Source organism: Protopterus annectens, chromosome 6.part0, assembly GCF_019279795.1.
Source record: "Protopterus annectens isolate FY-2018-M chromosome 6.part0, PAN1.0, whole genome shotgun sequence".
NCBI classification, from domain to species: Eukaryota; Metazoa; Chordata; order Ceratodontiformes; family Protopteridae; genus Protopterus; species Protopterus annectens.
Window position 1 is genome coordinate 434,409,172 of NC_056737.1, and position 21,972 is coordinate 434,431,143.

Below are 21,972 nucleotides of genomic sequence, written 5' to 3' on the forward strand. Positions count from 1 at the left end.
TTTTATATTGTGGACTAAGTCCGTAAATGTTATTTCTGTGACCCGCTATAGAGATCTTGACCTTCTTTTACCAGTCAGTCTTGATCCCTAAGGTGGTGCCCAAACTTTTGCTCATTGGGTCTTTCTCTGATTCCAGGAAGAGGCTTAGGAATTCTTGTTTTACCCAGCATAGGCCCTTAGCTATACCTCCTATTTTGAATGTGGTGGAAGATGTTTTTGCAGAGGCTTCCCTGAACCCTGATTCTTTGCCTCCTGCGGTTAAACCTGATAGGTACTATAGGGTGCCTGAAGCTCATAAGTATCTTTTAAGAGTCCTAGGGCAGACCGGAAACTGTTTCTCAGGGGCCTAAAGGTGTTAAGGCCTCTGTTGTTAAAAATCCTGTTCCTCCTGATAAAGAGGCAAGGGCTTTGGATAGATGGGGAAAGAAAGTGTATACTTCTTCCACTTTAGCCATGAGGGCGTTGAATTGTCAGTTTCACATGCTAAAATATCAAAATTATCTCCTTTCACAATTGAAATCTAAGGTGGATGCTCTGGCGGAAGGTATTGAGTGTAAAGAGTTGCAGGATTTAGTTCATGTGTCTGAACAAGTGGGTAAGCATTCTTTGCAATGTGGTTTTGATGCTGTGCAGGCCTCCTCGAGGGTGGCTTCCACTGGTTCTGTTCTTCGCAGGCACGCCTGGTTGAGGATCAGAATTTAGCTGAGCATGTTAAGACAAGGATTTTGGATGCTCCTTTACAGTCTGATGTGTTGTTTGGTTCGCCTGTGGAAGCAGTTTTAAAGAAAATGGAGGACAAGGCTAAGTCTATGCAGACTGTTAAAGATTTTTTGCAGGTGCAACCTCCGAAGTTTAGCAGAAATTGGCCTACTAAGGGATGGACATATCCTGCTTATGATTCCCAGTCTAGGGGTAGGTCTAGACGTGGTAGGGGCAGAGCTCAAGGTTCTTTTAGGCCTAGAACAGGGAGTTCTCCTGCTCAGACTTCTGGTGAGGCAGGGGTCAGTCCTTTCGTAAACAGACCCAATGACCTGCCTTTTCAGCTGCCAGTACATTCTCGTCTGGCAGCTCCTTTGGGAGGAAGACTGTCTCTTTTCAAAGAAAATTGGGATTTAATTACTCAAGACAGATGGGTTTGGATATCATTCACCACGGTTACAGGTTTTAATCCCATACCTTGCCACCTTTCAAAGGCATGCCAGACGTTCCTCCTCCACAAAGGAAAGAGGCTCACAAGCAAATTTCTCTGTTACTCCAAATAGGGGCCATTCAGCCAGTCCCTGTACCAGAAAGGGGCCTAGGATTTTATTCTCGCCTGTTCCTAGTACCAAAGAAGGGGAACACGTGGAGACCAATTTTGGATTTATCTATCCTCAACATTTATCTGGACATTCCCAAGTTCAAAATGTTGACGTTACAACAGCTTTTACCTCTGCTGGGCAAGATCACTGGATGGTAACTTTAGATCTCAAGGAAGCTTACCTTCATGTGCCTATAAGACTAAGTTGCAGAAAGTATCTGCGTTTTGAGCTGGAAATTCTCATTATCAGTTCTCTGCATTGCCCTTTGGCTTATCTACTGCGCCCAGAGTATTCACAAAGGTTCTGGCTCCAGTGATAGCTTACTTCAGGCTAAAAGGAATTCAAATCTATCCTTACTTGGTGGACTGCCTGATTGTGGCGGAAGAAGAGGAAGACCTTCTACAGCATTTGGAATATGTCATAGCAGTGCTAAGATGCCTAGGGTATTCTGTGAGCGGAATAAAGTCCAGTCTAGTACCCTCTCAAGACATGTGCTTTCTGGGTGTGAGACTGAATACAGCAACCCAGATGGCCTTTTTAACCCCGGACAAACAAAAGAATCTTTCCAGTTACTTCCATCAACTATCTCTTCAGTCCGGGCTGACTGCAAGGACAGTCCTTCAAGCCTTAGGGTTCATGGCATCTTGTATTCTGGTGCTTCCCAATGCCAAACTGCATATGAGGAAGCTGCAATGGTATCTCAAAAATGTATGGACACAGCACTGCCAGGATTTGGACACCGTCATTCAAATAATACCTTGCATTCAAAAAGAATTTTTGTGGTGGGCTCAGGACTCTGTGACCCGGCCAGAGGCGAGTCAGATTTTAACGACAGATGCCTCGGACATTGCTTGGGGAGCTCATCTAAATGGAAAGTGGATACAAGACAAGTGGCCTGCCAGACTACAGCATCTACATATCAACATGAAGGAGATGTTAGCAGTCCAGTTTGCATTAATGGCTTTCAAGGAGTTACTTCTTCCAGGGCAGGTGTTGATTCTAACAGACAACACAACTGTCATGTGGTACATCAACAAACAAGGGGGAACACATTCTTATCCTCTATGCAGGCAAGCAATGATTTTATGGGAGACTGCGCTCAGCTTGCAACTAACTCTTCACGCAAGGTTTCTGACGGGAGCACAGAACTCCTTAGCAGATGTGTTAAGCAGACAAATCATGGATCCCCACGAGTGGAAACTGGATCTTCATGTATTTCAGAAATTGACAGTGTCATGGGGAACTCCAGACATAGATCTGTTCGCTTCTCCACTAAACCACCAGCTGCCAAAGTTTTGCACAAAGGGGTTTCATCACACAGCTTGGAAAGTGGATGCTCTTTCTTTCTGTTGGAAAATCTTCATGTGTATGCCTTTCCACCTCTGCCTCTTCTCCCAAAGGTGCTCCTAAAGGTCAGACAAGACAAGCCAAGGATGATTTTAATAGCTCCAGATTGGCCTCGGCAACACTGGTACCCACTACTAAGGAGTCTGGTAAGGAAGCCTCCATGGCCTTTACCTTTGATTCCACACCTGTTATCTCAGAAGGACGGTCACCTGCTCAATGTCAAGCTTCACTCTCTTCATCTAACAGCCTGGCATATTCTGTTTTGAAACACAGCAGGTCTCAACTTCCTCAACAAGTTTTAAATGTGATTATGGAAGCCAGAAGACCTAGTACAAGGAAAGTGCACGCAGAAAAATGGAAGAGATTTTATTTTGGAGTGCAGCAAAGAATTTGGAGATTTCTGAGCCTAATTTGAGTGTGGCTCTTCAATATCTTACTGAGTTATTGGACAAAGGTTTGTCTTTCTCTTCCATTAAGATTCATGCTGCAGCAATTTCAGCTCACTATGACTGTGACCCACCATTGTTTTCGCATCCTTTGTTCAAGCAGTTTCTTAGAGGGCAAAGAATATAAGACCCCACGTAGAGCTCCTACTCCTGCTTGGGATCTCAATTTTGTGTTGGAGAAACTTACTCTACAACCTTTTGAGCCTGCGGCTACTGCTGAATTGAAATACTTGTCATGGAAGACTGCTTTTTGTTGGCTATTACTTCTGCAAGAAGGGTTTCTGAATTGCAGGCCCTTATGGCAGTAGAGCCCTTTTGATTTTCCATAAGGATAGGGTATCATTACGTACTAATCCTTCCTTTATGCCTAAGGTGGTTTCTAGTGTGGCTTTAAACCAAACTATTCATTTGCCTACTTTCTATGCAGATCCCCAAAATAAGGGAAAAGATTTTGCACACTTTAGATGTACATAGGCAGTTGCGTTATTATTTAAGCAGGACTAAAGATTTCAGGCAGTCTCAGCAGTTGTTTGTTTCTTTTGCTTTGAGTTCTCAGGGCAAGCCTGTGTCTAAGCAAACTATTTCTAAGTGGATTGGGTTTTGCATTTCATTTTGTTATTCCCATCATGGCAAGGAGATTCCAGCTGGGATTAGGCCTCATTCCACTAGGGCTACTGCCACTTCAACAGCATTTCTAAGGGGGGTGGCAACTAAGGATATTTTGGAGGCAGCTACTTGGAGTTCAGTGCATACTTTCTCTAAGCATTACCACCTTCCTCTCTACTCTAAATCTAGGGCTGGTTTTGCCACAGCTATTTTGCAAGGCATGTCGTCAGCTCCTGCTTCTTTATGATTTGCCAGCCTCCCTTACCTCTGCTTTGGGATTCTACCCAATGGTTAGGACTGCAGCAATGTGGAATGAAGAACATAGTACAGTTTTGTACCTACCATAAATGTAGATGTTCGAGGATCCACATTGCTGCAGTCCAATTTACCCTCCCTCCTTCCCCTCTGTGTTTAGGGGTGGTGGTGTGGGTTAGGCTATATTCTTGTAATTTTGTATATATTGTACATATGTTTGGTGCAGGGCTTTTTGGTGTTTTTGGTGTGGGCCTTGTCTTTTTGGGGTCTTCTGACATCTGGGGCAAGAAAAGACTGAGGATATGATGTCGGTCATGCGCATTAGTACCCTGACGTCCTGACATCAGTCTAATGCGCCTTGACCGACGTCAGCCATATACTTTGGTATTCGGGCCGACTGGACAGCGGACTACCCAATGGTTAGGACTGCAGCAATGTGGATCCTCGAACATCTACATTTATGGTGGGTACAAAACTGTACTTTTCTTTCCTTCCAGTATCATGTTCAGGTTCAGCCCAAAGACAAAATAATAAGATGCACAAAAGGAGAATAGATGGATGAGAAAGTAACTTACATGAAGAAGTCACAGAAAAAAAAGCAGCTGGACAGCAGAAATTGATTTTATTGAATGTGAATGAGGGAAGTCTGAAAATACCTCAAGTCACAAAGAATTGCTATACGAGTTTTGTGAATTTGACAGAAATGATGAACGGAACGGTTTGTAGGAACAGGTATATTTGCAGAGGCTACCACTGCTATGGAACAGACTTCCCATCCACGTAAAACAACGTTCATCCCAGTTCATTTTCAAACGCAACTTAGATATATGTATGGGAAACAGAAAATGTACCCCAGGGCTGTCCCCTGCTTTACTGATGGACAAATGCAGCTCGTAAATGTTTTATCCATTGCATGGGTCCCCTCAAATGATCTGTGGTATGATTACATTTATTTTTATTGGGGTAATATATAATTATCGACCATGGGATAGGCAATGCCAATGTATAAGCAAATGGAATAGGTTATTTTGAGCACAGAAAGGGAAATTAGCTAGGTTTAAAATGGCCCACAAGGGCAGCTAGCCTAATACTTACCTCTGAACTGGTAGACATGCTGTGGATGGAAACAGATAATTGTACGGAAGTGTGACTAGGGAAGTAGAGAATGGATTCAAGTTTTCCGGGAGATATCGCACAAAGTCTGGATGAACTGCCTGCCAGAGTGCTTGAAGTTTGACAGTGGTGCTTCGCAACTCCAGTTTTTGAATGATACAGACTGTCTTTAATAAATTACTTGCAGACAATTAGTGCAGATCCCAAAACTGTAAGCCAGGAACTTGAATAAGAATAATTAATAAGGGGGTGGAGGGCGACAACTCCCTGTGTGGCAGTTATGAATCTCATATGAAATGTTGGACTTTGCAGAAGCTTTCTGAGAATAAATCATGGGTGCCCTTATTAAGTAAAATGGTGTTGAAAGACTAAATTCTCCAGTTTGATTCTCAGCCGGGGTGCCTTCTGTGCAGAGTCTGCATGTCCTCCCTGCGGTCGCATGGGTTTCCTCCGGGTACTCTGGTTTCCGCCCACATCCCAAAGACATACTGCAGATGGATTGGACACACTAAATTGGCCCTAGGGGTGTGTGTGTGTGTGTGTGTGTGTGTGTGTGTGTGTGTGTGTGTGTGTGTGTGTGTGTGTGTGTGTGTGTCTTCTGTGGAAGTTGCATGCCAGGCTGGCAACTCGGCACCATAAAACTCCACTGCCAGTCGTTTTGTGGACCTTTGTTCCACTGTGGTGACCCCTAATGGGAAAAGCCAAAAGGAGAAGAAGAGGTTTTGAAAGACTGAAGTTGACTGTGTTGGTGCCTTTGCATTATGGCGGCTTTGGGAAGGATCTATATGTATTACATGTCTGATATTATCATTTCCATTCTAGAGTAGATTATAGAAAGGATTTTATATTGTGGACTAAGTCCATAAATGTTATTTCTGTGACCCGCTATAGAGATCATGACCTTCTTTTACCAGTCAGTCTTGATCCCTAAGGTGGTGCCCAAGCTTTTGCTCATTGGGTCTTTTATCTCTCTTTGTTTGTTTGCCTGTCGTTGACAGTTGTTATTTTTTTTCTTGGTACGGTTTATGAACAATAGAAAATAGATCAGGTATCAGTGTCTTACTCATGGCAAAGAGAGTGCTCTGCTGACTGTTCAATAACTCCACACAGACTGTAAACAAAGGTCAGAATTGAAACTCAGCTCTTGGAACTAGGTTCAGTTTCTCTGAAATATGTGTGCTTTAAGAGTGTTTTTTTTTTTAACTTGAACAGTGGGTGTACATACTTTGCCTAGCATGTGATACTACTGTCTTTGAACGCTGTTCCTAAGTTTTTGGATTAAGTGTGCTTCTCAAGTCAGAGTATCCAAAACATGTTTATCAAGTTGCACAGTGTGCAAAACATTAATAATATGACTGTTGCTGCATTTTGTGAAACATGTCTTAGAGGTACTTTGTATATGAGTTTACTTAGTGTCATTTTAGGTTATCACATTTTGTGAGACACCCAAGACGTATTTTCTGTAAGAGATTACTTAGTGTCACTCTGCATTGATTTGTATAAAATAGTGTCACTCTGTATTGATTTGTATAAAATAGTCAAGAAAGGGAAACTTATTATATCCACTGTATTTCCAACTGCCATGATATCCAGTTTGACAAGCTTAGTGAAATTAGTTTACTGTACATGAAAAAGTGGTGTATGTATTTCAACTGATCTTTCATTCACATGACTTTTTCTTCTGACACGTGTAAAAGACATTCTTGGTCTTCTGCATTCTTTTTTGTCATTAACCTTTTTTGTTTATCATTATCTTCTAGATGATGTATCCTCTTGGCACAAGTTTTTATTAAAAAATTATATTACTTTTTTTTTAAAATTTTAACAGAATATGCCAGGATTTAGCACTGCTCAGAAGCTGGATAAATTGGGAATGAGAGGTTCTGACACATGTGAGCTCATTTTTGAGGACTGCAAAGTGCCAGGTGAGTAAAGAGGGCTTTGAACTCCTGTTGAATATTGACACCAACCAAATAAGAGCAGTGTTGCACAATTATGTTTGATTGAAGGGTCTAGTTGTAAAGAAACTCTTTCCATTGCTTTATTTAAAAAAAATGCTTTTGGAGCATTTTTGTAATCATATGTGCAGAATAATATAAGATTGCCACAAAAAATATATTTCTCAGGGTTGTTGCTACTTAATGCTACCCATTGTCTCTCTCAATCTGCCTGATCCATTAGTTTTTTGATAAAATGTTTTGTTTAGAAGGCTTGTTGTGGTAGCACTTTCGGTTATTCTTTTTTGTCATTGGTTTGCTATTAATATTAATAATATATAATACAAATACAGGATTTGTTCTATGGTATATAAAATTTAAAATGATTAAAAAGGTAAGTTTTGCAAACTAACATTTCTTGGACTGCTCCATGAGTAATTTCTCAAGGGTCTCCTACTGACTCTTTCCCTTGTAGACCTTCATCAAGTCTTGGATTGCACTACATGTTTAGTTTTTAAAATCCATAGAGTTCAGCTTTATACATGGTATAGATCAGAGTGTATGTGCTGTATCCTTAAGAAACTTATCAAGGATTGAACATGTGCATATAAATACTGGGCACATGCTATTCCCAGTGCCATTTTGAGAGTGCAGCCAGAGAGTGAGCATGTATGATTGCAGTAGTTAGTTTGTATATAAGTTACTTAAGTTAAAGTCAGTAAACTTCTATTGTGATGTGTTTATATATAATAAAGCTACTTGAACAGAACCCACAAAGACTCTTCTATTGTGTCCAAAGTAGGAGAGCGACATGGTGTCAGAACCAGGATTCCAGAGAATGATATTTGGAGCCATGAGGTACAGAAATGACAGTGAAGGTAAACTAAGATAAGAGCCAGAAAAGAATCAAAGGTAATGAGAATTCGCACAAACTGCTTATTTTTTATAAAAAAAGGTAAAACGGAGCATTACAAGAGCACAAACCACATTATTAAACAGGCGGGAGGCACAAAGGTTTATTAACTAAGCAAAATGTTTAAGATTAAGATATTTGATGAACCAATTATCAGAAAAGCAAAACAGGTATGTTTAAAGCAAACTGAGTATGTTTGAAGTAAAATGAGCATGTTTAGAGTAAAATGAGCACAAGAAAAGTCCAAAGGGCATGAGAAGAGATTAAGCAAGCCAAACAAATGTAGTAAGGGCAAAAAGGGCACATTAAGCGTAAATAAAGCAAGGCAGCTGCATGTATTTTGGCAAAGTGCTGTGTTTTGGTATTACTACGACTTCATATTGTATCGAGGGCATAACTAGAGTAATTCGAAGTATCGCAAAGTGTGTAAAAGTGCTTAGTGTGCGCTTATTAATGTGCATGTATTTTGAACAGTTTATATGTGTGTAAAGTGCAACTATTTCATGAAGTACAGTCAAAGTGTAGCCATTTCTTAAGGTTTCTTGTGCTGGGTGTGTCTATTCTCAAATTGCCACCATTACAGAGTGTTTCTTGTACTGTAAAGAATTGCCTAGCAAGGTACCGCCATTTTGGGGAAATGTCAGTGTGCTGTGTACAGTTTATTTGCAAAGTGCAATTACTTTGAAATGTCACTGTCTCTGAGCTTCGCTTGCCCAGTTCATTCACATTGTGTGGTTATTTGAAATGTCTCTTAAACTGATGAGGGGATTTCTTGCAGTACAGTAATTTTAGGAGTATTACAGTGCCCGAGAGACTTATTTCACAAAGTTCAATTATACAGTGGCTTGTGCTATTAGGTAAAGTTACAAATACTGGCATAGATTTCTGGCATATGTGTATGTGTTCGTGCTTATTTGCAAAACCCTGGTATGTGTTAAGACGGATTTCAAAAGCCCTTACCACTTGTCTTTGATCACAATATTGCAGAGAAATGGAGGACATTTGAGCAAGAGTACAGTATTTTTATACAGGCAGCTTATTCAGATAAAGATGCACACACCAGGGCATTCATTTTGCTAAACCTAGCTTTGTCAGAGGCCAGTGAAAGAGAGCGTTCATTTGTGTATGCACCAGCAGTATATGAGGGAGAAGATGAAAAATCGTCATGTTGTTTTACAGGCTGAAAAAAGGGAAGATTCCAAGTGTTTGAAGCGCAAATTCAGAGAAATGTGTAACCCCCAGACAAATATTACATTAGAGACACATTTGTTTTACATGAGAGATCAGAAACCAGGAGAAACTTTTGCAGCTTGTATAACTGACCTGGGAAAACAAAGCCAAAATATGTCGGTTTGTTAACTTAAAAGATGAGTTAATAAAAAGGCTCTTGTGTGGTATTAATAGTGCTGCTGTGAGAAAGATTTTGCTTCATGAGAGCGATTTAACATTTAGTAAAGCCATTGAGATTTGTCAAATCCATGAAGTTAAAGAAAAACACACAAGTATGCTTTCAAATGACAAGAGCATGGTGTCAGTGGGCTCCAGGGCAAATGTAGATAGCATGCAACACGTGGCAAACAGAAGTAGGCCTAAGCACATGGCAGCCACAACCCCTGCTGGTTCACCAGGGAAACCATGTAGTTTTCCAGCAAGTTCTAAAACCAGTTCAGTTAAAGGAGTATGCTCAGTGCAGTACAAATGTGAATTAGCAAAACCCAAGTCCAGCTTTATTCTTAGCTGTTGCAATTGTGGTGCCAGTCATGAGTCTAACAGAGAAATGCTTAGCGCTTCATCAGCAATGTCACAAGTGTAAAAAATGGAACCATTTTCTAAAGTTTTGCAAATCAAGCAAACCCCACACAGTTGTTAAGAAGGGTCACACAGAAAAGTAAATTGATCATGTAGAGTTGCAGCAGTAAACTTTTTATGTCGATGGTGTTTCAGTGATTGGTGAAAGTTTTGATGCAGTGAATTTATTGGCAAAGAGTGAGGTGTTTTGTTCAGTCCAGATCAATGGTAAATCCACCGAGCTTAAAGTAGAGACTGGTTCAAAGTGTAATATTATATCAGCAGACACATTTGCTAAAGTGAGAACTAATGAAGAACTCAATGTGGCCAGTAATATGAAATTTGTTGCTTATGGAGGTGAAAAAAATAAGACCAAAGGCTCAGTAGTACTTTCATGTTATTTGGCTAAGAACTGTTACAGCGTGTTATTCTGTGTAGTCTGAAAACCAGTACAATCATTATTGGGTCTCAGACAGTCTGAGAATGAATCTGCTTTCTTTTACCAAAGAAGTTTATCACATAAGTGCATATCCTAGTTCCATTTTTTTCTGAAGCCATTTTCTCAGAGTATGCTGATGTTTTCAGTGACAAGTTAGGCAAACTTCCAATTGTGTATTCCATGAAGTTAGACCCAGAGGTCACTCCAGTAGTCATACCAGCATGAAGAGTTCTGATAGCTATTCAGGATAAAGTCAAGGCTCAGTTGGATAAAATGGTACAGCAAGGTGTAATTTGTCCAGTTACAGAACCAACTGAATGGGTGTTGTCTATGGTCGCAGCTCAAAAATAAGGTTAAGACGAAATTAGAATATGTATTGACCAAAGAGATGTGAACAAAGCATTGAAGAGACCACATCATCCAATGCATACAGCTCTAATGCCAAATCCCACTGTTTTTTCTGTCTTGGATGTAAAAAGTTCATTTTGGAAAATGATGCTTGATCGCAAATTCTCATTACTAACCACTTTTGGTACCCCGTTTGGCAGATACAGATTCCTAAGGATGCCATTTGGAATAAGTTCTGCAAGTGAAGTCTTCCAGTGTGCAATGGAGCTAATTTTTCGGGTTATCCTTGTGCCATAATAGTAGATGATTTATTGGTTAGAGGCAGTGGTGAAGCAGAGCATGACAGAAACTTAGAGGGTTCTGAACAGACCATGTGAAGTAAACTTGAAGCTCAATCCTCTGAAGTACAAATTCAGACTACCAGAAGTTACATATGTAGGTCATTTATTTACCACTACTGGCTTGAGACAAGAGCCAACCAAGCAAGCAGCTATTCTTGAGATGTCAGCACCAGATAATATCTAAGCTCTACAGCATTTCCGAGGCATGGTCAACTATTTAGGCAAGTTTATACCAAACTTCAGTGAGTTGACAGCACCTTTAAGAGAGCTGACGTGCAAAAATGTTACATGGTCATGGCTAGAACAGCACCAGAAGGCATTTGAAGACCTTAAGTAGAAAATTGCTACCCCACCTACGTTAAGATACTATGATGTAACTAAACCAGTTGGTCTTTCCTGTGATGCTTCAAAATTTGGTCTTGGCACAGTTGTGCTTCAAGAGGGCAGACCAGTAACCTGTGCATCCAGAGCACTTACCCAGACTAAAATGCAATATGCTCAAGTTGAGAAGAACTTTTGGCAGTAGTATCTGCATGTTTGAAGTTTCATGATTATATCTATGGTTGAGCACACCAGTACCTTTGACATGACTCTGTAGGTACCCCCCAGTAAAATCTGACAAAGTTGGATTGCTATAGATAGCAAAAGCCACATTCCCATTGACCCACTCACTTCACGTATATGTAGTCCTTTCCTGCCATCGAGTGCAAGCCTTCAGATTCTCAGTCCGTCTATTTCCAGCCAGCCTCTAGAGTGTAAGAACTACCATCCCATCTCTCCATACTTCTCACCCTGTCTAAATTATTTGAAGAAAGCCATTCCCGCTCAATTGCATAATCAACTTATCTAAAACAGGCTACTCAACACTAATCAGTATGTCTTTCATAAAGATCAGAGTACTACTCCTGCCCTTGTTTTCATTGTAGATGGTATGTATAACAAAATGTAACAAGACCATCTAAGAAGCATTTTATTTATTGCAACGGCTGAAGCATTTAACTCAGTCTTCCATTCAGATTACTCCAAAGAATATCTAGCATTGGTCTTACTCATGCATCTCTTCACTGATCTCGGCTGTATTTACCGAACATGTTATCGTTGTCCTCTTTAACTTTTCCATTTCCTCCCTCACACCCTCTACCAACTAGCATTCTTTAAGGTTCCATTTTTCATTAGTAGTATATCTGTCATACATACCTTTACTGCATACTGATACCTTAGTTTTTAGGTCCTCTAATTGTACCAACACCATCAAAGACCTCTCCCTACCTTACTGAATTAAACAACTAGCGATTCACAAGGGTGTAATTTATGTAAAAAAAATAAGGTACTACTAAGCACCCATTAAAAAAAAGCTAATCTGAAGAACCCTATTTATCTCATCTCCCTGCAGGATATTCTTTTTAAAGTGTTTGCTAGTGCATATACTTAGAACCCAGGATAGGTTTCTTTCTCTCCCTCAGACATCGCCTAAAGAAGAGAACAATTGCTAATTTTAAATGAAGTCCAGCACCAAATTCTTATGAGTGCAGATACATTATTTTTAGTATAATCTACCTTGCTTCCAGCTTTAACTGTATTATGTCTCTAATCAATAATTCTGTCTCTAACATATGTTTTTGGCATGTATAGGAGGGTTGTGGAAGGTAGCACATTAGTTGAAAGTCATCAAAATATGTTAGATTTACCCAAGCCCATCTAAGATGACATTTATCCTGATCATGATAACCAGAGTGTCTCCTCCTCCTCCCTTCTCAGATGCCCTTTTACTGTCTCCAAACACTGACCATAGGTGTATCTGTGATGTGCAGCATGAGAAATAGGTTACCCAACATAACTCTGTTTAAAATTGCAGTCATGTCTGTCAGGAGTTGCAGTTTACATACATAATATGCTATTTTTTGTTTAACTCTCAAATGCACTATTGTGACCCTGTTATCATTGCATGGAATATGGTCCTTGGTAAAACTTGAGTTGATGCTGTTACCCAGGATACTTCAGATGTTTTAGTTGTACCTGAAGAGAGAAGTGGTTCACTGTTATTTTCACAGACATTAATGTTACTCATGTGTTTCACAGTTGCAGTCATTACGCATAAGATCTCTGCCACAGGCTGAATCTGGCTTTTGAGCTAATTATCTGAGCTGAGCATCCTTCCCATATAGAGTGGATGCCACTTTCTTTTAATGTTGGAACAATCCTGGTATAAAAGGGACATCCACCTTTGTATCCTTAAATTTTTTTCTATCCACGGGCTTTGGCCTAGACCTGACTACTCTAACTGAGCAGATAAAGTACATTATTGTTAAAATTTTTCTCTACTTTTATTGTATTATATTCATTGCTGTTGTGGCAGTTGGTCGGTGAAATGAAATACAGTCTTCCATTATGGAACATCTGCCATTGAAATGCCAAATAAGAGCACTTGTAAAAGGCAGGTTCTGAATAAGGATTTTCACAATCATTGTTTGTACTGTTTAGGTCCAGATTACAACAACCCTAAATGCCACATTTGTTGGGGTTTCAGCTTTAAGAATTTTCAGAGAAGGGAACTAGCCCCTCCAATTATTACTGGACAAAAAGAGACTTGAGGTCATGAAGACAGTTTTCGATCATATCTGTGAAGTTGTGTTTCAGTGTAGCATCAACGTCCCATCTAAAAAGTAAAAGCACTTAAAAAGGGAGACGAGGAACAAAAAGAAGGGAGGACTCCTTGGGTGGGTCTTGGGTCTCAGAGGGTCATGTCCACAGAAGCATTCATGCAGCCTCCAACCTTGATGTCTGCTAATACCAATGCTTCTGGCATTGCCCTTCAGGAGGCTGCTTCACCTTCAGAAAAGTGCACATCCTTCCAGAGTGACATCTTTGTAAATTCTTCCAAGGCATATGCCAGTCCTCAGCCATTCAGCTTAGGATGGAGTCTACTAATTAAGTGTGTGGGGGGGTCATCTACATCTGTAAATCAGAGTTGAGAGACATCCCCCTCAAAGGCTCATAAACTAGTGGTCACTCATCTTTCAAAGACCAAAATGTCTGAACCAAAGACATCTATTACACTAGCTGCTCCCTGGTAGGTCTGTCCCTTCTTCCCCAGTCCAAACTATTCATGATTGGTTAAGGCTGGCTGAAAGTTTTCTGCACCTCATTCATAGTTGACAGCCAGACCCCATCCAGCCTTCTGTGAGTCCTTCCCTTAAAAGGTAAAGAGAAGCCTCTCCACAGATGGATTTTGACTCCTTGAGTTATGAAAAAGAGGAGGAAGTAGGTTATAGATCTTGGATGCCCCCCACCCCACCACCACCATTAATTATAACACAGATGATTAGAGACTGTCCCCTCTGGGTGTCTCCCTTTGAGGACATATCATTTGAAGATTCTCTGTTTGGAATGAGGGAGCACTTCAAATAGCAGCCATTGGGAGACCTCATCTCTCCAAAATATATGTATAGACTTCCTGGAGCTTGAGTCTTCTAAGCCTGTGGCTTTTCCTCCTGACAGGGATGTCCTGTTTGATGTCTTTGTGATGGTATCATTGGAACCAGATTCCCAGTCCTCTGTTTCAAAGAGGCCTGAATGTTTTTACATGGTGCAGGACCTAGAAAAGAACCCATTGGCAAATCCAGCTACAGTATCAAGGATGACAAATGAAGTAAACTGGCCATTTGGAGTAAGTCTTCCCAGTGACTGAGGATGTAGACTGTTTGACTAGTGTGAGGAGAAAGTTTACACATCGGCAACCCTCTCCTTCAGAGTTCTAAACTGCCAGACCCATATATTGAAATTTAAGGCTGATGCTATCAGGCAGCTCGTGGAAGATTATGCAGTAATTAAAGGTAACACTATGAAGGCTACAAACTTTGGCCCATCCAGGACTGCTTTGCACACAGGTAGGCAGACTTTACAATGTGGGCATGATGCTGTGGAGACAAATATCTAGGGCTTTTGCTACGAAGTGTGGTATCAGAAGGCTTTTATGACAGAGGACTCACTGCCAGAGAATGTCAAAGTGAAACTCCTGGATTCCACATTTGACAGTGATTTGCTCCGTGGACCCCCAACTTTAGTTGCCTTTAAAAGATTAGAGGAGAAGGAGAAGACCATGGAGTCAGTAAAGAGTGTTTCACCTTCCAATCCCCAAATACATCAACAGCCTAAAAGTAAGAAGACTGGTCAGAAGAAGAGATAGCAGCAAGAAGAAAAACAGAGGTCTGGGGTACACCAGGCCTTATTATCCTCACAGAAGCAATTGTGACTGCATCACTTTTCTCCCTCTCCTGTCCCTAGGATCCCCACCTCTACCTTTAATCTTTCCCATTGTGCTCCCTCAAAGCCAAAAATAGCAGGGCCATTTGGCCTCTTCTTCTTACAATATGTCTAAACATTAACACTGACAAATGGGTTCGGCAAATGTTGTCAAAGAGCTACAGACTGCAGTTCCTGTTAAACCAGAAATGCAGGGTATCCCTTTTGTTCCAGAGGCTAAATGACATGGCATAACTAATCTTCCTAGATGTGTTGGCTCAGGGAGTCACAGAAAGGGTCCACAGTGGTCAAAGGTCCAGTGAGTTTTATTCAAGACTGTTCTTGGGCTCAAAGAAACAGGGTACCTTGAGACTCATTCTAGACTTGTCAAAAGTTAAAGAAGTTCCTCTGGGTCTCAGAGTTCAAGACAATGACTTTGTAGACTCTGTTGCCCCACCTAGCATCCTTCCAGAACTGATGGTAATTCTAAACCTCACTGATGCATACCTTCAGTTACTCATTTACAGGGGTCACTGTTGTCTAAGGTTTGTAGTAGTGTGTCGGAACTACCCGTTCTACCAGTTTACCTGCTTGCCCTTTGCTTTGGCTGCTGAACTAACACACTTTATAAACTGCCTCTCTGTAGTAATTGATCATTCTAGAAGTAAGGACATTTATATTTTCTTTTGCCTGGACAATTGCCTGATATAATTCTAGCCACAGGACAATGCATAGAGGACCCTGAACTTTACAAAAAGATTTTTTCACAGCAACAAGCTATTTCTGCACATTCACTTGTCACATCTGACCCCAGCCATATCTGTTGTTCTCCTAGGAGCCTGCTTGGATATCGCAGTCTTTAGGGCATTTCCTCCTCAGGAGGAGGCAGACAGCCTAGTCACCTTATTCCAGGACATGATCCTAAGGACAAAGGTTATTACATGGTGATTCCATGGTTTCTTGGCCTCCATATTTTTTATGGATGCTACTGGCAGGCCTCCATTTGAAGAAGTTGTAGTGGCTTCTTAAGGAGCATTTGGGAGTAGTATAATCAGGCTTGGAGTATCTCAGCTCAGTCCTGCCTTGCGTCAGAAAACGGGATGGTGGATACAATTGGATATGCAAGACTAAAAGGATAACTTTCATATAAGCAGCCCTAAATCTGATCCTGACCCCAATTGCCATGGATATTGCCTAGGCAGGCCAAAATCCAAGAACTAAGAATACACTCAAGTTTGCAGCTTGGAGAATTTCACCTTGGACAACTTTACACGAAGGACATGCTTAAAATCACGAGGAACACATTTAAAATTATGTGGGAAGCTAGGAGACATAGTAGTCATGAGTCTTACTTCGCTAAATGGATAAGGTTTTCCCAGGAACATGTTCTCACCAGGAGCATCCAGGGCCTCAAACATCTACCCTACATAGATAGGCTAAAAGCCCTGTCCCTCTACTCGGTCTCATACAGACTCCTCAGAGGTGACCTCTTTCTGGCATACAAAGCAATCTCAGACCCCGCCTTGATGGGACTGCTGCATATCCGCAAGTCAAGCTCCACTCAAGTAACCAGCACACACAACCTCAGCCTGGTCTGTGACATCAATAGGACTTGTTGGCAGGACAGATTTGTGTCCCAGAGACTCCCTCTTTTGTGGAATAGACTCCCTTTCCACTTAAAGCAGAGTACCTCATCAAACCTTTTAAGCACAACCTGGATAACTGGATGGGGAACAGAAAATACACCCCTGGGATTCCACCTGTGTCCCTGCTTGACAGTGGCATAGGGTGCGGACTTGTTGGAACATGGGCTAAATTCTTGACTAGACTTGTAAGGGCCTCAGGGCCAATAGCCTAGTAACTTCCTATGATCCTATGTGGATGAATGCAGTTTCGGTGAATGCAAAAAAGGAAACTATTTTCACCAACAGTGTTGATTGATTTTTCTCCACTTTGGAATGAGTGTATATAAGTTTGGGGGGGGGGGGTGCTTACCCCACTGCAAAAAAAAAAAATCAATCAATCAATAAATAAATAAATTACATGTTGTGGCGTTCACCAACAGTAGTATTGGTGAATGTTTTTTGGCTTGATTCAGTTCACTGAAATGACCTTCTGTGACTCAGCATCAATCCAGTTTTCCCTGTGATACCAACAGAGGAATCAAGATCCAAACGTAGCAGGAGTAGCCTTGGTTTTGCAGTATCTGCCTGAGCTATTTTCTTTGGAATGGGCATACACATCTCTCAAAGTTCACTTGTCAGTTGTTTCTTCTTTTCTGCCTATGGACTCATGTGTAAGCTGTATGCCTTTCAGAAATTGTTTGGAGGCTTGGAACCTACAGAGGGGTCCATAGGCATTCATTTATTCATGGCTGGCTATGGACTCCTCTGCAGGCTCTAAGCCTCCAGTCATATAATTTCTGAAAGGCATCCTCTGCTCAAGACTAGCAAGGAAAGCTAACCTTCTCCACACTGAGTCTGCAGCCACTTTGCATTTGACATTTCTGACTTGAAAATCCATCCTCCTAGTAGTAATTACTTCAGTAACAACAGTCTCAGAACACTAAGAACTTATGTGCAAGAAACTCCTTTTGTAGTTTGATGAAGTCATAGCGATCTTAAAGACTTATCCGTTCTTCATGTCAAAGGTGTTGACAGAGTTTCTTTGAACCAGTCCATTCAGCTCCCTTTGTTTTTGTAGATCCTAAAAACAGAGGAGAAAGAATTTTACACTACTTGGATGTGCACATATAATTGAGCTTTTACTTAGAACCAAACAGATAAGGAAAACTGACCAACTGTTCTTCCTCCTCTTTACTGCAGGGAAGGATAACCAGTCTGCAAAAAGCTATTTTCAAATGGCTAGGTCATGGCTTTGATTTTTGGTGCAAGCAACATGACAAGGATTTATGAGACCCAATCAAACTGCACTCTGCTTGGGGCACATCCACTATTGCAGTCTTTCAAAGGGGGCAAGTGCACAAGACATGATGGAAACAAGCCGCTGGTCCTTACTGTAAGCATTCTCAAACAGGCTAGATTTTGTGTGCAGAACCACAGCAGAATTTCCCTTTATCTTTTGAGGCAGTCACCAGCCTCCTACTGACTGCTAACCAACTTCCAATGTGTAAGGGTGCGCCTTTGGGAAATGTTTCATATATAATGACTGCAGCAGTCAACCACATTTTACATTCACACAAGTAACTTACCATAATAGTAGGTGTTCAAGTGTGTTTACTGCAGCACTCCTATCACCCCCAAGCCCCTTTATTGATAACCTGCACAGTTGTACTGTAATTGTTCAGTACTAATAACAAAACTGAAATAAGCAAGTGGCTCTAATAGCAACTTTGGAGCTGTAATCTAATTCCCACTTGGAAATTGTAGCGGTATCTCTAAATACAGAGAGGCAGGGCATGCCAGTGCCAAAGCAAAGCCTCTCCAGGTAGCCAGATAATTGTTTTGCTTTTTGCTATGACTACCATGGAAAACTGTTAAGGATAAGGGAAGGGTTTCCTCTGCTAGGGCAGTAGCTTTCTTCGGAAGTGCACTAACTCAGATTGTCCAAGTTAGACCTTCATCCTCACAATTTCTATGTATTATACACTTCACACACTTTTGAAGAATAGGGGTTGTCTCTCTGCTGTCTTGCAGCTTCTCCTACCCTAGATCTGTGATCAGGGTAACTACCACTTTAGTTTTGTTCCCAGTTATGGTGACTAATGCTGCAGCAGGAATCTCTGTGGTAAACATAATATGGCTCTGTAATAAATTCATCCTAGCAATAGATGTTCAAATACAGAAAGCACTGCTATATTATAAGTTCCTTTAGTCTGATCCCCTTTTTTTTCTTCTTTCTAGAAAGCTCCTGAGAATGAGGAATACTTGTCACTTTTTTCTAATTCTTTACTAATTCTTGTTGGTGTAGCAGAACTGTCACTTGGTGGGCTTGTCCAACCCTTTTTCTGTAGTCACATATTAACAGTCTGACCATTAGCACAGAGTACTAGAGCTCTGACTTGTTTATGAGCTTCTACTTGTGCTAAAGGTACAGAGTTTGAATCTTTCCAGCTTAATTTGCCTACTGTGTGACCGTGATCATGTTACTTAACCAGACAGTGATCTGGGGTGAATGGAAATTTGGGTTAGGCTGCTTAAAGGAGAATTCCACCCAAATGTCAATTTTTTTTTCCAAAAAAGTGATATTACTTCCCTGTAATCCAACACTAAATACATTACATACAGAAAAAATATTTAATAGTTATTCCATTTATTTTTATGGGGTGAGTGTGGCATAATGGTTAAAGTCTTCACCTCATAGACAAAAGGTACAGGATTTGATTCTTACTTTGGATAATTGGTATGCTTATAATGTCCCTTCAGAGCAGTTAGCCTAGAATTCACACATGAACCCGTGTCGGAACCCATTTATGTTTACCTTTATTTTCTGCAAATTTCTCTTCATCTGTTACATCATGAAGGCTGCTAAGGGTATCAGTGTAATTAGGTTAAGTCACATATTCCAACTACAGAGCCATTGAGAAAACAGTGACACTTAAGAACACATTTAAATGTCCATGTTTTATCAGTCACAGATTTCCAGCATCACACCTTGGATAAATAGTATTGCCTGGAGTCTGAACAAAAGCAAGGCTCAGCATATTTTTCTGATGCAAATAAACAAGAAAACACAACTCGCACTTGTTTTTTTTTCTTATGGCAAATTAGTTATTTTTTTCCTTTAATCAATCTGTGAGTGCCACAAATAAAGAAAGAAAATATTTTCATTTTGCTGCTCTTAGTTTCTCTGTCAATTTTGATTTTGCATTTTTTCTACAGTGTTTTCTGTAAGTGCATGTTTTCTTCTGATGTTTTGTTACAGAATTTTTGCATTGCCTAGTGTTTGCTGAGACAACTCAGCAAGTTGGAGAAGGAAGATTAGCATCATAGAATCTAATTTTAGTGACGATATTAAACACAATATAACTATTATAGTAATGCAACATAAACTAGCTCAGCCCAAGTAATACCTATCACGGGTGAGATTTTTCACACGAGTTAGCTTGGCTACATTTTCAAGCCTGCCATTCAAACATTCCTTAAAATGCTGTATCAGAGATAGTCACTAATAAAAATCAAAGGAAGCAAAGTGATTGAAGATTTGCATTGATGCTGACAATCAAAAGTAGGCAGTCACAGTACAGGAGGTGACCAGCAGCATAAACAAAATCGTAAAAGAAATTGGAACCAGCAAGGGCAAAACTATCCTAATGAAGGAAATACTCAACCTCATTTTAAACGAGGTAGATGGAACTGAGGTTTCGTCTTGAAGTTATTAGTGCTGCTTTGTGTCTTGATTAATTTATTGTTAATTTGTCTAGATGTAGTTTAACTTCTAGTGAGTGCAGTGTATTGAATTTGGGTCTTATATTTGTGCCCACAGTGATTCCACGTTTACAGATTTTGAAGCAAGAGATTTTTTTGTTTAGTAAGGAAACTTCATTTAAATTTTTTTTAACAAAGCAAATTTCCAGCAACCTGATGAAATGAAGGATGAAAGTTTTTTAGATGATATTTCTGGTGAAGAAAATTTTATTGCTTGTGTTTCTGAAGTGGCTGATTTAAATGCTTATTGTCGGCTTTACACACAGGCTATTCAGTGTAGTAGTTCTTTATTCCACCATTTACTAATGAAACTGTTAAACATTTTCCTCCATGTTTAAGTTTCAAGTCCAACAGTTGTATTGTGCCTTTAAAAGATGTAAGAATGTTGCATATAATCTAACTACATCAGAATGGAATGCTCTTATTAATTTAAGTAAAATAAGAGACATTGTAATCAAGCCTTCAGACAAGGGGAATAAGATTGTAATATTACATCATACACAGTATTCTGCTATGTTAGGAACATCTTAATAATAGTGAAATTTATAAGAAATGTGATATCAATGTTTATAATAATACCATTATGGAATATAAAACGTTACTACAGAAAGGCTTTAGGTTAGGTTATCTGACCAAGGAAGATATTGCTAAAAAGTTTGGGGTTGAAAGATGTAAAATACCTTCCTTTTATTGTCTGCCCAAATTGCATAAAAACATGGTCAGTCCTCCTGGTTGCCCAATAGAGGCAGCCTGTAGATATTTTTTTAATAATATATGTTTAGTAGTACACAATCATTTGAAACCTTTTGTAATAAAGCTAACATCTTACATCAGAGATTCTTTTGGCTTTCTAGAGAAAATATCTGATTTAACATGGCATAAAGATGTGTATTGGTGTACAATGGATGTAAAAAGCCTGTATACTAATATCAAGCATGAGCATGGAATTAAAGCTTTGTCTTACTTTTTAGGAGACACCCCTTTGCCTAATTATATTATGGAGGTCACGCACTTTTAGTTATTGAACAACTATTTTATATTTGATAAGATATTGTGTCATCAGTTACAGGGCACAGCCATGAGGGCTTCTTTTGCGCCCATGTATGCCAACTTATTGATGGCCCTTTTTGAACTGAGGTATCTATATAAGCAGAGTTTTGTGGATAACCATGTTATTGGTTATTATAGATATATAGATGATTTAATTTTTATATGCAAAAGTGGTGAAAGTAGTATTGGAAGTTTCCATCAAGATTTAGAGAATAATATATATGGTTTAGGTTTTGATGGTATACAGCATGATAAAAAAGTTAACTTTCTGGACTTAATTTTAGAAGGTATGGACAGTGGTAGAATAAGAACATCTGTCCACAGGAAATTTGTGAATAGTAATCATTTTTTTCATGGGGGTAGTTTTCATCTGAAGCATCTTTTGGAATCTCTCCCATATTCCTTCGTATTGATAGAATTTGTAGTAATTGGGATGATTTTGTGGTGGAATGTAAGAGA

General features: G+C 40.0%; 1 protein-coding gene across 1 annotated transcript in view; it reads left to right on the top strand.

Annotated features, from left to right (window-relative positions):
• Positions 1-21,972, top strand: part of IVD (isovaleryl-CoA dehydrogenase) — a 1,038,753-nt gene that overhangs the window by 443,427 nt on the left and 573,354 nt on the right. Inside the window, exon 7 of the mRNA XM_044073537.1 lies at positions 6,897-6,993. Coding sequence (XP_043929472.1) covers positions 6,897-6,993 — 97 coding nt within the window. The remainder of the gene's footprint in view (positions 1-6,896; positions 6,994-21,972) is intronic.